At 44.6% G+C, this 14,865-nt stretch overlaps 1 protein-coding gene across 1 annotated transcript; it reads left to right on the plus strand.

Annotated features, from left to right (window-relative positions):
* The first annotated feature begins 10,286 nt into the window (after positions 1 to 10,286).
* LOC115692856 (wall-associated receptor kinase-like 6) lies at positions 10,287 to 14,455 on the plus strand. Its single transcript, XM_056305267.1, has 3 exons — positions 10,287 to 10,369; positions 10,539 to 10,649; positions 13,158 to 14,455. Exons 1-3 carry the CDS (start codon positions 10,300 to 10,302, stop codon positions 13,520 to 13,522), a joined length of 546 nt encoding a protein of 181 aa, XP_056161242.1. The 5' UTR covers positions 10,287 to 10,299; the 3' UTR covers positions 13,523 to 14,455.
* Positions 14,456 to 14,865: the final 410 nt, after the last annotated feature.

The following is a 14,865-nucleotide window of genomic DNA, read 5'->3' on the forward strand; positions in this document are numbered from 1 at the left end:
GCGATGCTTGACTTCCTACTCAATGCATTTGCTACCCAATTTGCCTTTCCGGGGTGATATAGAATATCACAGTCGTAATCCTTCAGCAATTCCATCCAACGACGCTACCTCATATTTAACTCCTTTTGAGAAAATAAATACTTGAGGCTCCGATGGTCAGTATAAATCTAAAATTGCTCTCCGCATAAATAATGTCGCCAAATCTTAAGGGCGAACAATATTGCGGCTAATTCCAAGTCATGCGTCAGATAATTCAACTCATGCGGTCTTAACTGTCTTGACGCATAGGCCACTACTCGTCCATTTTGTATGAGTGCACACCCCAATCCTTTCAACAACGCATCACTATAAATCTCGTATCCTCCGGGTCCAGATGGAATAGTCAACACTGGTGCCGTCGTCAATCTATGGTGCCGTCATCAATCTATGCTTTAATTCCTGAAAACTCCTTTCACATTTGTCGGTTCATTCAAACCTTGTTTCCTTTCTCAACAAATGTGTCAGCGGTGTTGCTATTGCCGAAAACCCTTCCACAAAACGTCTATAGTATCCTGCCAAACCTAGAAAACTCCGAACCTCGGTTACCATCATCGGTCTCGGCCACTTTATCACGGCTTCAATCTTTGCCGGATCTACTGAAATTCCATCCCCCGAGATCACATGTCCAAGAAATGCTACTCGATTGAGCCAAAATTCGCACTTGCTAAATTTAGCATACAGTGCGTGTTCCCTTAAGGTCTGCAAAACCTTACTCAAATGAAACTCATGCTCCTCTAGGCTCTTCGAGTACACCAATATGTCATCTATGAAAACTATGACAAATTGGTCTAAAAACTCCTTGAACACTCGGTTCATTAAGTCCATAAATGCAGCAGGGGCATTCGTCAACCCAAACGGCATTACTGTAAACTCATAATGCCCGTATCTCGTCCTGCATGCTGTTTTTGGTATATCCTCATTTCTAATCCTCAATTAATGATATCCTATTCTCAAACCAATTTTAGAAAATACCGAAGCCCCTTGCAATTGATCAAATAAATCATCTATCCTTGGCAGAGGATACTTATTCTTAATCGTCACTTGGTTCAACTGCCGATAATCGATGCACAACCTCAACGACCCATCTTTCTTCCTTACAAATAAAACTGGCGCTCCCCATGGAGACGCACTTGGACGAATAAATCCTTTGTCCAATAACTCCTGCATTTGCGCCTTTAATTCCTTCAACTCCGACAACGACATTCTATAAGGTGCCTTCGAGATTGACTCAGTCCCAGGTGCCAACTCGATTACAAACTCTACTTCTCTTTCTGGTGGCAATCCCGGCAATTCCTGAGGAAAGACATCGGGATAATTACGCATCACGGCTATGTCATCTAGCCTCGGTTGCTCAGCCATCAAATCAACCACAGCCGCTAGAAATCCTTCACATCCTTCGTCCAACAACTTAGTCATTTCTAGCGACGAAATCCAGTGAATCGAGGTTTCACCTTGATTTCCTACAAATTCGAATCTAGGGCGTCCAACTGGATTAAATTGGATCATCCTGCTACTACAATCCATTACCGCCCTCTGCTTAACTAGCCAATCCATGCCTACTATCACATCAAAGTCATATATCGCTAGAACCGCTAAATCAATTCTCTCTTCCCTATCACTAATTATAATCTTGCAATCCGGGCACCCCAACGAGACTAAAATCTTATCATTCAATGGGGTGGTAACACACAACAAAACATCAAGCAATTGCGGTTCTATACCAATCAATTTAACAAACTGCTCCAATATAAATGAATGTAACGTCCCAGGGTCAAATAAAGCGTAAGCAGCATGATCGCACAGAGAAACCATACCTGTGACTACCCCCGGCGCGTTCTCAACCTCTCTTCTGGCCATGGCGTACACCCGTCCTTGGGCCGGTGGCCTATTCAGATTAGCCGGTGGGGCAGCTCCAATTTAATTCCTGTTCCGAGGTGGCAGCAACGTAGGCGGTCTATTCTGCCTAAGATTGAGGCAATACCTTATCTGATGACCGAACCTGCCACATCCAAAATAGGCTCCACCCTTGCTCGGACACGGTCCACTCCCATGTCTTTCTCCACATACCCAACATGGATCGTTCTAAAAACGGGTCAGTTTCCCTATATTCCTTCTAGCAGGAGGGACAAAACGTCGATTACCCGTCATTAGCCTCTTCCCTAATTGACGGTTGTCCCTACCCTAGGCAAATCTCGACCCAGAAGCGGCAGCCCTATCCGCCAAGTCACGCTCAATTGCTTGAGCCTGATCATAGATTTCATTATAATCCCTCAAATTCAACGAAATCATTTGGCTGCAAAGGTCTAGTTTCAAACCATCTCGAAACCTGCGAGCTCTATCTAATGGGTCCTCCACCATCCTCGAGGCAAACTTAGCTAACCGAGTGAACTCAGCCTCATACTGATCCACGGTTCTCTGCCCCTAACAAAGCCTCATGAACTCCACCAACTTCTGTTCCCGAGCGCTCTCAGAAAAGTATTTGCCATTAAAGGCTTTCACAAATATCGCCCAAGTCTGGGCGGCACCTACCGGGAATACCCTATCTCTGGTGGCTTTCCACCAATCATTTGCATTTCCTTGCAATTGATATACTGCTAACGTCACCTTCTCCTCATCTTTACACCCCAGTACATCGAAAGCTTTTTCCAACTCCTCTACCCAAAGCGAGGCAGTCTCAAGGTCACCTCTACCATCAAACTTAGGGGGCTCAACTTCAAAAATTGTTCCACTAGTTGATGCATTTGTCTATTCACGTTCACCTGCCCCTGTCCTTAATTTCCATTGTTGCCATTAATGGCAATAGCTGCAACGGCCTCAACTGCTTAGGCAATAGTGGCATCTCGTTCCTGAGTCTGCCTGCCCATTAAGGTCCTAACTTCCTCAAGTGCTCTTAAAATCCCATCAACTCGGGGATCTATTGCAACACTAGCACCAACTCCGAGGTCCTCTACAGGTCTAGCATCAGCTTTGGGGTCTTCTACAGCTCTAGCTTGAGCACCACCTCGACCCCGTGCTCCTCTTCCTGCACCTCTTCTTGGACCTCTTCCTATTCCTCTTCCTACACCTCTTCCTTCGCTGCTCATTTTCCCAATTTCTATCACTCTTCTACCTGCTATAATTCCATACATGAATTAGAGACCTAGGCCAACTAAACCAGTCTAGTCCTAGGCAGTGAATTAACACAATAATTCACTTAGCAGACAATCCACCATCACAACACCAAATCACAATCAAGGAGGTTCGTATACATACCTCAGGTCCAGACGCACCTGCACTTCAATCATTAAAACACCCAATTCACTCAGGAATCACAACAAACAGTCTGGAGATACGCGGAGCGCTAGACACACCTATAGCTCACTAAGATCTCCCTTGCCAACTACAGCTACCCAGGGGTTTCCACTCCTTATCACTCCAGGCTTCGACCAACTTATATCGAGCTGTCCTTGCTCTAATACCAAATCGACTACGATGTCACGCCCCGAACCCCAACGAGCTCGCGACATCCATCTCTTCGGTCTAACTAGTGCGACGTCCTAGGAAACGTCGCCGACCCAAACGATCCCATCAGAGTTAATCGCGGCGGAAGCAAACATATAATCCCGGATAATAAAATCATGGGGTAGCAGGGAGGAATAAATTGCCAAATCACCAAACATAATACTATACCTCGATATGTACAATATCCATTTACAAAACAAACTTATACCACAACCACCTTTTACAATCCACATAGCCAAAAAGCACATCGAACTACTAAATTGCAATCCACCGACATTCAAAAAGATCAGCAGCCTACTAGGTGTAAGGACCCGGGGTCTACACTGTGTAATATTGTCCGCTTTGGGCCCACTGACCCTCACGGCTCTAAAACGCGTTGTCTTGGGTAGAGACGCTATATGGCCCTTCCTCCCCCAAGCCCAATATTGTCCTCTTTGGGGCGCTCTCTGGCCCTTCCCCTCAAGGCTTTGTTCTCATCATGCGCAGCGGAAGCAAGCCCATGTGAAACGCGTTACACAGAGTAGAGAACCCAAGCCTTATAAACTAGCCCAGGACTCCCCCCCTAAGTGATGTGGGACAAGAGACATGCCCCCCCTTGCCATCCTAGAAGCCTGCCAGGAGCCGCTCCTTGTCCAGGCCCTCTGGCCCCGGCGACCACTCCCCGCCCTCGTCGGACCGGGTCGTTACATTCTCCCCTCCTTCGAGCACAGCGTCCTCGCTGTGGCCCCACACGCGGTCGGGAGTCCGCTCTGATACCATTTGTAAGGACCCGGGGTTTACACTGTGTAATATTGTCCGCTTTGGGCCCACTGACCCTCACGGCTTTAAAACGTGTTGTCTTGGGTAGAGGCGCTCTCTGGCCCTTCCTCCCCCAAGCCCAATATTGTCTTCTTTGGGGCGCTCTCTGGCCCCTTCCCCTCAAGGCTTTGTTCTCATCATGCGCAGCGGAAGCAAGCCCATGTGAAACGCGTTACACAGAGTAGAGAACCCAAGCCTTATAAACTAGCCCAGGACTCCCCCCCTAAGCAATGTGGGACAAGAGACATGCCCCCCCTTGCCATCCTAGAAGCCTGCCAGGAGCCGCTCCTTGTCCAGGCCCTCTGGCCCCAGCGACCACTCCCCGCCTTCGTCGGACCGGGTCGTTACACTAGGTATCCCATCTCCCAAAAATGATACACGTCAAAATGTATACTCTACCCCTAATCTAGCCCCTACGCCCTCTGGATGGCATCCACTCTGATTCACTCTCCTCATCATCCTCATCTAAAACCTCATCAGGCACGTGCTCATCCGACGACTCCGAATCAGCCTCAATCTCGATCGGGTTATCCCCATCTCCCGACTCTACCTGAACTTCAATCCTTTCCTCGCCAACAAACTCCTCTTCGGGCTCCTCTACTAGCTCATCCTCCGGTGCCTCTTCAGGCTCACCCTCGGGCTCGTTCTCTCCGGGTTCTTCCTCAGGTATTACCTCTGGATCCACATCCATTGGATCATATCCTGCTTGGGATTCTTCTGGCTCAGGATCTGGTTCCGCTACTGTCGGCTCTAGTGCCGCAGGGACGTGCTGGTGCCCTGACTAAGTAAGCCTAGTCTCCAAACTAGTCATCTCACCGTCGGGAGGGGGCATGGCCGACGGATCCCAATCGCCAACTCCATCAAAGGGCACATCAAATCCTCGGACGGGGCCAAATTCGTCCATGCTATCCCGATACATCCAGGCAGTATACATATGAGCCTGTCAGAGAGGAAGTCCTATATATATCCATACTACTGAAGTATGCTTAACCTAGGTCATATTCTAGTCTTTAGGGTATTCTACAACGTCATGGTCGGTGTGCATAGGAATCCTAAAACGCTGCGGCGGGAACGGCGGAAGGCTCATGGCTCAGGCGGGGGCTCTGAAAATTGTTGGTTGAAACAATCATAAGATCACATCTCAGCAAGCACACACCCTAAACCCCACCTAGGCTAACACGTATCTCCAGACAATCAAACACACTAACACGCATCGATTACATATCAAGCACACCATTTGCACTTACCTGGCATTAATACACGCCATCTGCAGGTTAGTCTCAATCATAAGGTTCCAATTACATGCGTATTTCAAATACGTTTCATACTCAAAACACCCACATCGAACACATAACACCTCATTTCCACATTTCGCTCGATCGTGCCCATCTCATCACACTATCCTGCTCGACTGGCCAGTGACCCGCGTAATGGTACCGCTTCAGGTTCACTGCGACCATCTCATATCCACAACACTTCTAGCCTGCGTAATGGTACCGCCTCAAGCTATGTATCTTGCCCGCGTAATGGTACCGCCTCAGGCTCAACATCCGTCATCCATTGCACAACCCGCGTAATGGTGCCGCCTCAGGTTGTCCATATTTACAACACTTCTCGGCCCGCGTAATGGTACCGCCTCAGGCTCAACACCTACCACCTACTGTACAACCCACGTAATGGTACCACCTCAGGTTGACAGTCTTCCGGTAATACCGGACATCGTCCCGTGTAATAGTACCGCCTCAGGACGGTACAATTCCCCGCGTAATAGTATCGCCTCAGGGATTCTCGTAACCTCATGCTCGACGTTTCACATTCTTTCTCGTTCATTCACCCGCACACTTTACACACCAACAAGCCCAATTACTAGCCGATTACACTCGGCCCATGGACACATCAATCTCACGCATTTCACATGCTTAACTTAACCCAAACATTGCCAAATGACGATCCACTCAATTCAGCCCATGCGTGCACACAACAACTTGCATTTCAATCAAATAATTCACACACCAACGAGCATTCAAGGCCACCAACGGGCCCACAATCACAGCCACAAATTCAACATTTCCAAGTTCATTTCCAGCCCTAATTACCATCACAATTCAGCCACAACACAGCCCGCCAACCCAACACCATTTAGTCCTCAAATCAAGTCATATGGTCATCATTACGAGTCCCAATTTCAAGCATTCAATTCGGCATCAAATCAGCCCCAACACATCACTATTTCACCCACAATTTAGCCAACTCGAATTCCCAATTCATTCTACCATCATAACCCCTAAACTGCCCTAAATAACCCCTAAACCGACACTAATTAACCCGATTTAACCCCTAATCGCATCTATCGATACCCGACATCCTAAATAGGGTTTAGGGGGCGACTTAGACGAACTCTAGGCTAGCTCGGCTAGAGTGGAATGGGGCGGCAGGCCGGTGGCCTCACGGCGGTGTGCGGCGGTGGCGAACGGCTCGACGGCGGCGATGGCGAGCGGCGGTGGCTGGCGGCGGCTGAACAGAACAGGACAGGACGAGGGTGATGGTGACTCGGTGAGGCAGAACAGGGGAGAGAGAATCGGTGGGGTGGGCGGCTGGGCTAGGTGAGCGGCTGTTCCGGCGTACGGCAACTCCGGTGTGCAACCGATCCAGCTGGACAGGCAGGCAGCGGCGACGGCCGGCCTAGGCGGCTGGGCTGGTGACCGGTGGGAGGCTAAGGGTGTTCGGTCGGGAGGGAGAGAGGGAGAGTGAGCCGAGAGAGGTGAGAGAGTGAGGAGAGAGAGAGATTTGGACTAAATAGTCCAAAGCCAATAATTGAGGTGCCAAAAGACCATCATGCCCCTCTCTCACAATCCAAATCAACGACCTAGATTCGATCTTATCTTGAGATCAACGGTCCGGATCGAGTCTTTTCAAAAATATCTAAGGGCAATTTGGGGATTTCTCAAAAAGTTCAAGGGCAAAATTGTCCAAAATTTTCTATTTCTAAGGCTAAGGCGAAATGACCAAAATGCCCTTCCCCAATTACATTGGCCTTAACAAACTTCCAGGGGTAGAATGGTTATTTTCCATTTCTCGCCAAAATTCAATTTTTCTGAAGGATTCAGGCAAATCGGAGGCTGACTATGCCAATAACAACGTCGTCCAAATTGTACTGTCGTGACTTCCTAATTTCCAATGCCCAAATTAGTCTCTAATTAATAACTGGATTTTATATAACGTAACTTGAGCGTGTTTCAAACTAACGGGCGGCTTCTGGGGAAATTCGCATATTCGACCCGTGACTGATACTAAATCAAGTCACGTGCAAGTTCATTCGGATCGTGACGATCTCGATTGTCATGTAATCGCGAGGATCGATCGCTAGTCCCATCGAGCACGATCGCTCGGTATAGGTTCTGGATCATTCGCCACCTCACCTCGTGGTCATACGGAATCACCCGTGATCCACTCGTATGATAGTGACGAATCGGCCCATAACTATCCTAAGATTGGCCTACATTGGCTCAAAATATCACCTCGACAATTCTATGGTCGAAAGTCAATACACGATTGAATTTCTCTAGTCGTACGAATTTAAATTCCTAATTAGCATTTTCCTAATGGTTAGTATCTCAGGAATGTTCAGTTCCGGCAAGAACTAACTACAAGTACGTTCATAAAACCATTTATTTCATAAATCCCAAATAGGCAAATTTCGGAATGTCACAGGATATCTGTCACATCCCGATTTTTGGGCCTGGGAAGCTGCAGGTAAATTGTAATCTCCTTAATTTCAGTCCCTGGGAAATGGCTATGGTTTAAGTTTGGTGGTTTTCCAATTGGAACTAAATTGTTTTCTCTTGTTTTGGAAAACCCTATTTCGGATCCTTTGTACCCCTTCGTTTTGTTATTTTTGGGGAGACTTTTGTGGTCCGAATTTCCAAACACTTTCTTCTTGAAAGTTTCTCCAAACATCATGAAGTTTTACATACTTTAATTTCAGAATTTTTGGAGTTGATATGAGTGGTACGATGGCCTGATTTCGGGACCGTGTGAAACTGCTCAGAATGGGTATTTTGGTGATGTTCACACCGTATTTATTTTCTACAAGCTTTTCTGGGCCGAGTTTGGAAAAGTTTCCTTCACAAAAGTTGTTGAGACTTCCTTTTCTATAATGTGTATAAATTTGGGAATTTTCTGAGATGATTTGGATTCTGGACAGAGCTTAATTTGAGAAACAAGAATTCTACTCCAGTGAACTATTTTTAGTCTGCCTTTGAGCTACTAAAAATGGTGTTTACAGAGAGATTCCGATTTTGTGTTCTCACAAGAAATGTTTGTTAAGGCCTTGTTTATGGCATATTCAAATTTGAGAATTTTCGGAGGTCATTTACTATATTTTCAAGTCCGATTTCGTGAACAGTGCAAAGCTGTTCGGTTTTGTCAGATTTCAAAGATTTATCAATTGTTATATGAAAAACGTTGGAATCTCGACTTGATGTCTTTTGGTGATATTTAAGAACATATCCGCGCCGAACTTCGGGTTGAATGAGATTATTATACGTGTTTATCGCAGAAAACTCTCGGTAAATAAGTTAGATGTTTATGAAGCGGGTTGTGGTTTTTGTGCCAAATGATCTATTTCATGTGACCCGATTGGCCCAAGTAATTTGCGTGAGAATTCAGTAAATCCAGAAGGTTCTAGGGAGTCCACGGTTCGGAAAATTTGTAGAGGAATCTAGAGGATAAGGCCTTGACCGAGTCAAAGCTTATCCTCCAAGCTTTATTAATTGGCCATTATTGTTCTTGACTTTGGAGGCCACCCTCATAATGGCTTGTATTGATTGCTTGGACTTTGGTGGCCCTTCATGATGTCTTACATTAATGAATCAAGACTTTGGGGCCCCTCCATGATGACACGTGCGCTTACCTCATGCTCCATGATGACACGTGCACTTACCTCATCCAAGCTTTGGCCCCAAGTTTTGCCTCTCTATAAATAGAAAGAAGGCCATTCGGCCAAGGGGAGAGAGAAATAGAGAGAGAAAGAGAAGCCGAGAGAGAGAGAGAGAGAGAGAGAGAGAGAGAGCTTCACCAACTCATCATTTTTCTTGTTGTTCGATCAAGTGAGAAAGCTATGTCCAAGGCCCGAGTGTTCGTGAATCGCCCGAGAGTCGCCGAGACTTGCGTGTCCTTCACACGCCTCGTTTTCTCTAGTTCTTGTTTAATTGTTGTGTAAGTGAATTCTCTAATACCGGGAAAGGATGTTGAGATACGTTGTGACGTGGTTTGCTTGGACCGTTTCTCGGTCGTTTGGTTGGTCGTAGTTGGTTCATTTCCTTGGTTTGATCATGTTTCATGTTTGATGTTGTTTTGAGATAAAACCGAGCCTTGATTGGTAAAGAGTACATGAGATAGAATCGAGCCTTGGTTGGTAACCGAGAGTGGGCTGGTAAAGTGCACATGTTATAGCCGTGCGTGATGTTCTCTTGTTTGAACTTTGCTATTGATCTGCCATCGATGTGGGTGCGGTAAGAGCCGACTTGTGTTAACGGCGATTGATATATCCTCGCTTCATATTAATGTTTTCACTTGCTGAGTCTCCCCGACTCATCCCCCGTTTTTCCCTCTCAGGTCCATAGGATGGTCAAACGGACGGCGGCGACAGGGGAAGTTTGAGCCATGTTGGAGTCTGGGGAAAGCTAGGAGCTGTGAATCCGAAGTAGTGGACTTAGGACACCCAAGCCACTTGTTATTGTTGTGTAAATGGCTAAAATCCGGCTAAGTTGGCTTGTAAAATATGATTTGCGTGTCCTGTAAATACAAGGTTTGCTCATGATGCTGTTTGTCTTAATCCCGCTGTTGTTTTAAATGTGATTGTCCTGAGATATGCTTCCGCTTGTGTGTAAAGAAAGATAATAATGAACGGGACGTCACGTTAATGACCCCGAGGTGGGGGCATTACAATATCGCAAGGTGATGCCCTTTTTGCAGTGTTCGTGCCGCTGGGGCTTCACCGGTAACCCCTATATTAAACATGGATGCAAAGGTAAAACCTCTTACATTTCATCACACCAATCATTGGAAACGCAAAATCGAAAAACTGTACTAACAAATAGAAGTAGCTCTTTGGAGGCTCAAGTAGCTTTACATGCAAATCGTAAACGCCCAATAAAGAGACGAAGCTCTACTAATTTTGATTGTCATCCTTTGTTCAGATGTCGATGAATGCGAAGATCCCAATCGTTGCCATGGAAAAAAGTGTGTGAATCAACGAGGTTCCTATGATTGTGTTGAAGGAAGCAAGACAATCAAGTTTCTCCTCGTAGGTAAGCAAATTTCTTCATTCTGTCATGAGTTATGAACAAGGACTAGCCATCTTTTTTGCACCCAGATTCGCGAATATCACATCCTGTCATCTACATAAATGCCAGATTGAGTCTATAATTGATAAAACCCTCAATTTAGAAAATGTTATACAGCATCATGCGTTTTCAGTGGATTGGGTTTTCGTTGTTCCTACGTAGCTCTTCGGAATTCAAGTTTGATGTTTGATTTGGGCACATTTTTTCCTACAATTGTAGCCTATATAGTTTATAGTCTTTAAATTGATTGTCTCTACAACAATTACAGTACGTCAAACCTAACACCAGGTTTTTTTTTTTCCTTTTTGCCCTTAATACATAATCTCAATCGACCAATACCTCTGTTTTGTTTTTTTGGCTGCTGCTCGACTGTTCTATTACATGCTAAATTGCACATGAGACTCAAATACATGAGTGAGAGAGATGACTTTTCTAAGTCAAAGGGGTCTATTGGGTGGTCACCAAATCAAGAAGCTGAACTTACGTGAGCATTGTGACATGAGTATTCAATGGACAATGAAGTTCAATACGACAATTCACCAGACCTCGGAGATTTTAGGTTGCATATACTCAAACTTCTGGGACCTTCTCAAGTTCCATCCTAGGATGGTGCCAGGTATGTGCTATTTTTTGTTGATGATGTTTCGAGGAAAGCATAGATTTATCATCACAAGAACAAGGAGCTTAGTTGGTTCAAATCATGGAAGGAGATGATTGAAAAGCAAATAGGATGGAAGATCATGTGCCTGAGAACAGATAAATGGGTGGAATTTTGTTCGGATGAGCTTGGCCAATTTTGTGTAGAAAAAGGCATAGTGGAATTCCAATACACCATGACTAAATGGTGTCACAAAACTGATGAACAAAATTACATTGGAGAGAGCTCTCAAAATTTACTCTCCAATGCTGGATTGAGTGAAGTTTTGTGGGCTGACGCAATGAATATCGATGTTGGTTAATGAATAAATCACCATCACCATCAAATAATTGGAAAAGTCCTTACCAAACATGGTAGGTAAGCCGGTTGATTATATCGAGCGAAAAGTATTCGGTTGCCTTGCTTATGCTCATGTGAGTGATGGCGCTATAGCTAGGGGAAAGGAGGTATTTCTAGGCTATGCACATGGGGTAAAGGAATATAGGTTGTGGTACATTGAGAAAGATTCACTTAGGTTTATATGTTCAGTGCAGATGTTACCTTTGATAAATATGCTCTATTTTAGAATAGGAGTGAGAGATCGATTGTAGAAAAAGATATGGATAATGTCAATAGGTAGAGCTTTAGGGAGAGCTTAAAGATATTCAAAATGTAGTAGATGTGACAATGTCTATAGAGTCACTAGATTCCATAGCAGCCGACAATTTGTTTCAAGGTCATAATTGACTAAGTTTTGAGGTGGTCAATGGAATTGGATGAGATTGAGTAACAATTGTATGCAAATATTGAAATTGATAATTTGGGTGCAGTGTAGATAGTTTCGGGTATGGAGATGCTAAGAGTGAAGATTGCTAAAATGGTTACGAGTGACTCAGAGGACTTAATCGGGAAAGCGCCGAGACACTTTAATATGCAATTGAGAAACTCTATAATTGCCCCCACTTGTTGCACATCATAAATTGTCAATATTGTTAGTGTGTACTTGGATGGAGGTGGAGCATCTGTTCTATGCTTCACATGCTAGTACTCTTGGTTGTCTGAGTAATGTCGTAGGTAGTACTTTGATTGATCTTTAACATGTCGAATGAAGAATATATACGATTAATCCAGGTATACATTGTGATGCTTTGAAGTGGTTCTTCTGGGTTTGTTAGGGACAACATACGTTGGGGTGTGTTTTGGAAAATGCAATTAGGCTCAACAGACATCTGTGATGATTGAGCGCCTGTGGGACATTGGAAGAGCTAGCCTAGATGATGAGCACTATTACTTAGCTGCAAACGTCGACCAATGTGGAGATTGTTTAGAATACATCTTGAGTTTGAGCCTATAAAGGAAACTCGATCCAAGTAAATTTCCAGGCTTGAGTAGTATTCCTAGTTTGAGTGGTTTCATAATTTGAGTAGGCTTCTTATTTGAATGTGTGTGTATGGAATTCTATTCAGTAATTACACACTAGAGCAAACAACGGGGTGTGAGGGTTTTCTCTATGAGTTTTCTGAGTGAGTTCTCTATGAGATATTGTGATATAATACTTTCAAGTTATAGGACTGAGAAGCACTTGAGCTATTATAAACTCTATGTTATCTAGATTTACAGTGGATTTAGTAGCGTTGGACTCTCCTAATGTAGTAGATACCTACACTCGGACTGAATTACATAAATATTTGATGTCTTTATCTTGTTGATTATTTTGGTAATTTATTCTACGTGTGTTAGACTTGAATTGCATAATTCGTTAGCTTCTGTGTTATTTCACAACACAAATCCTCATGCTTGCTTTTGGTAATGCTCATGCCACTTTAATAAACCAGGTATCGGAGCAGGCCTAGGGGCACTATTCTTGCTTCTCTTGTTATGGCTGTTGTACAATTTCATGAAGAAAAGGAAAGAAATCAAGCTCAAAGAGAGGCACTTCAAAGAGAATGGGGGTCTCTTGTTGCAGCAACAACTGTGTTCATTCGAGACCAATGTTGACAACAACAAATTATTCAATTTTAAGGATTTGGAGAGGACCACGGACAATTTCAACAAGAACAGAATACTCGGTCAAGGTGCGCAAGGAACCATCTACAAGGGCATGCTTGCAGATGGAGGAATCGTTGCCATTAAGAAGTCAAAGGCAATTGATAAGGGAAAAGTTGAACAGTTCATTAACGAGATTGCCATTCTCTCGTAGATCAACCATAGGAACGTGGTTAAGCTACTTGGGTGTTGCTTGGAAACAGAGTCGCCGCTTTTGGTGTACGAATTCATATCGAATGGGACTCTCTTCCAATATTTACGTGACTCTCTCGTATCGTGGGACACACGCCTTCGAATTGCTACCGAAGTGGCGGGAGCCTTGTCCTATCTACATTCATCGGCATCAATCCCAATTTATCATCGGGACATCAAGTCTATTAATATTCTCCTGGATGACAAGTACCGTGCAAAAGTGGCCGACTTTGGCACTTCCAAATCGCTTTCGCTCTATCAAACTCACGTGACTACAGCAGTCCAAGGGACATTCAGTTACTTGGATCCGGAGTATTTTCAATCGTGTCAGTTCACAGATAAGAGTGATGTGTACAGCTTCGGTGTGGTCCTCGTCGAACTCCTGACCTGGCGAAAGCCAGTCTCACTTCTTGGAGACGAGGATCAGAGAAACCTTGCAAGCTATTTCCTCCTATCGATGGACGACAACTGCCTGTTCAACACAGTGGACGATCAAGTTCTGAAGGAAGGCAAGAAAGAAGGGATCGTCGCCTTTGCGAACCTCGCAAGAGGGTGCCTGAACTTACATGGGAAGATGCGACCTACAATGAAAGAAGTGGCAAGTGAGCTGGAGCGCATTAGAAAGCTGGAGAATCCTGCCATGAAACATGAACATACTCCAAAGAAGAGGGAAACGAGAATAAGTTGGGATTCTGCAGGGTCCGCAGACATAATCACGATGTCGGACGTGCAGCCACTCATGTATAGCGACTCGATGTATAGTAGTTCTTTCTACATTTTCTTAGATGGGTGATTACTTTAAGAAGTTCCATACGTCGCACTCTTTCTTGATGGGACAAAAAGCAGAAACTTAATTGTCAAATATCTTAGAAGAAATTCAGCATAGATTGTGAAATTTATAGCTTTCATTGAGACAATTTAATAACACATGGTAACAGCAACCACATATTTACTCATGCTAGTTGCAGCAGAAGCAGCAATGGGCAATAAGATAGGAATGATCGCATAATGAGGGAAGCCATCCGTACAACACCTAGAAGAAACTTCGCCGTGTTTCACTGGACATAACTGGGGTGCGCATCGGAAAATCGAACCACTTCATAATCAACATCCGACATCAAATTATAAATTGAGCACAATATCTTTGAGTTAGATAATGGAATTTTTCATGGTTTGGATTTCCCGGACACCGCTTGTCCACAACATAAGTTCCCCTTAGATGTGCTCTTTGAGTTGTGTATTTCTTGTACTTACCAAATTATTTGAGTAGGAACTCTTGTATTCGGCTGATTGTATTTTCACGTG

Source organism: Syzygium oleosum, unplaced genomic scaffold (assembly GCF_021117445.2).
Source record: "Syzygium oleosum isolate NSW1041296 unplaced genomic scaffold, Sole_v2.1 Sole_v2.36, whole genome shotgun sequence".
Taxonomy (NCBI): Eukaryota; Viridiplantae; Streptophyta; class Magnoliopsida; order Myrtales; family Myrtaceae; genus Syzygium; species Syzygium oleosum.

Excerpts from the sequence above, each read along its gene's own strand:
- LOC115692856 (XM_056305267.1), top strand. The coding sequence starts at position 10,300 with ATGCCCTTTTTGCAGTGTTCGTGCCGCTGGGGCTTCACCGGTAACCCC. Across the intron at positions 10,370-10,538 it reads TATTAAACATGGATGCAAAG|ATGTCGATGAATGCGAAGAT; the intron begins GTAAAACCTCTT and ends TCCTTTGTTCAG. Across the intron at positions 10,650-13,157 it reads AATCAAGTTTCTCCTCGTAG|GTATCGGAGCAGGCCTAGGG; the intron begins GTAAGCAAATTT and ends TTAATAAACCAG.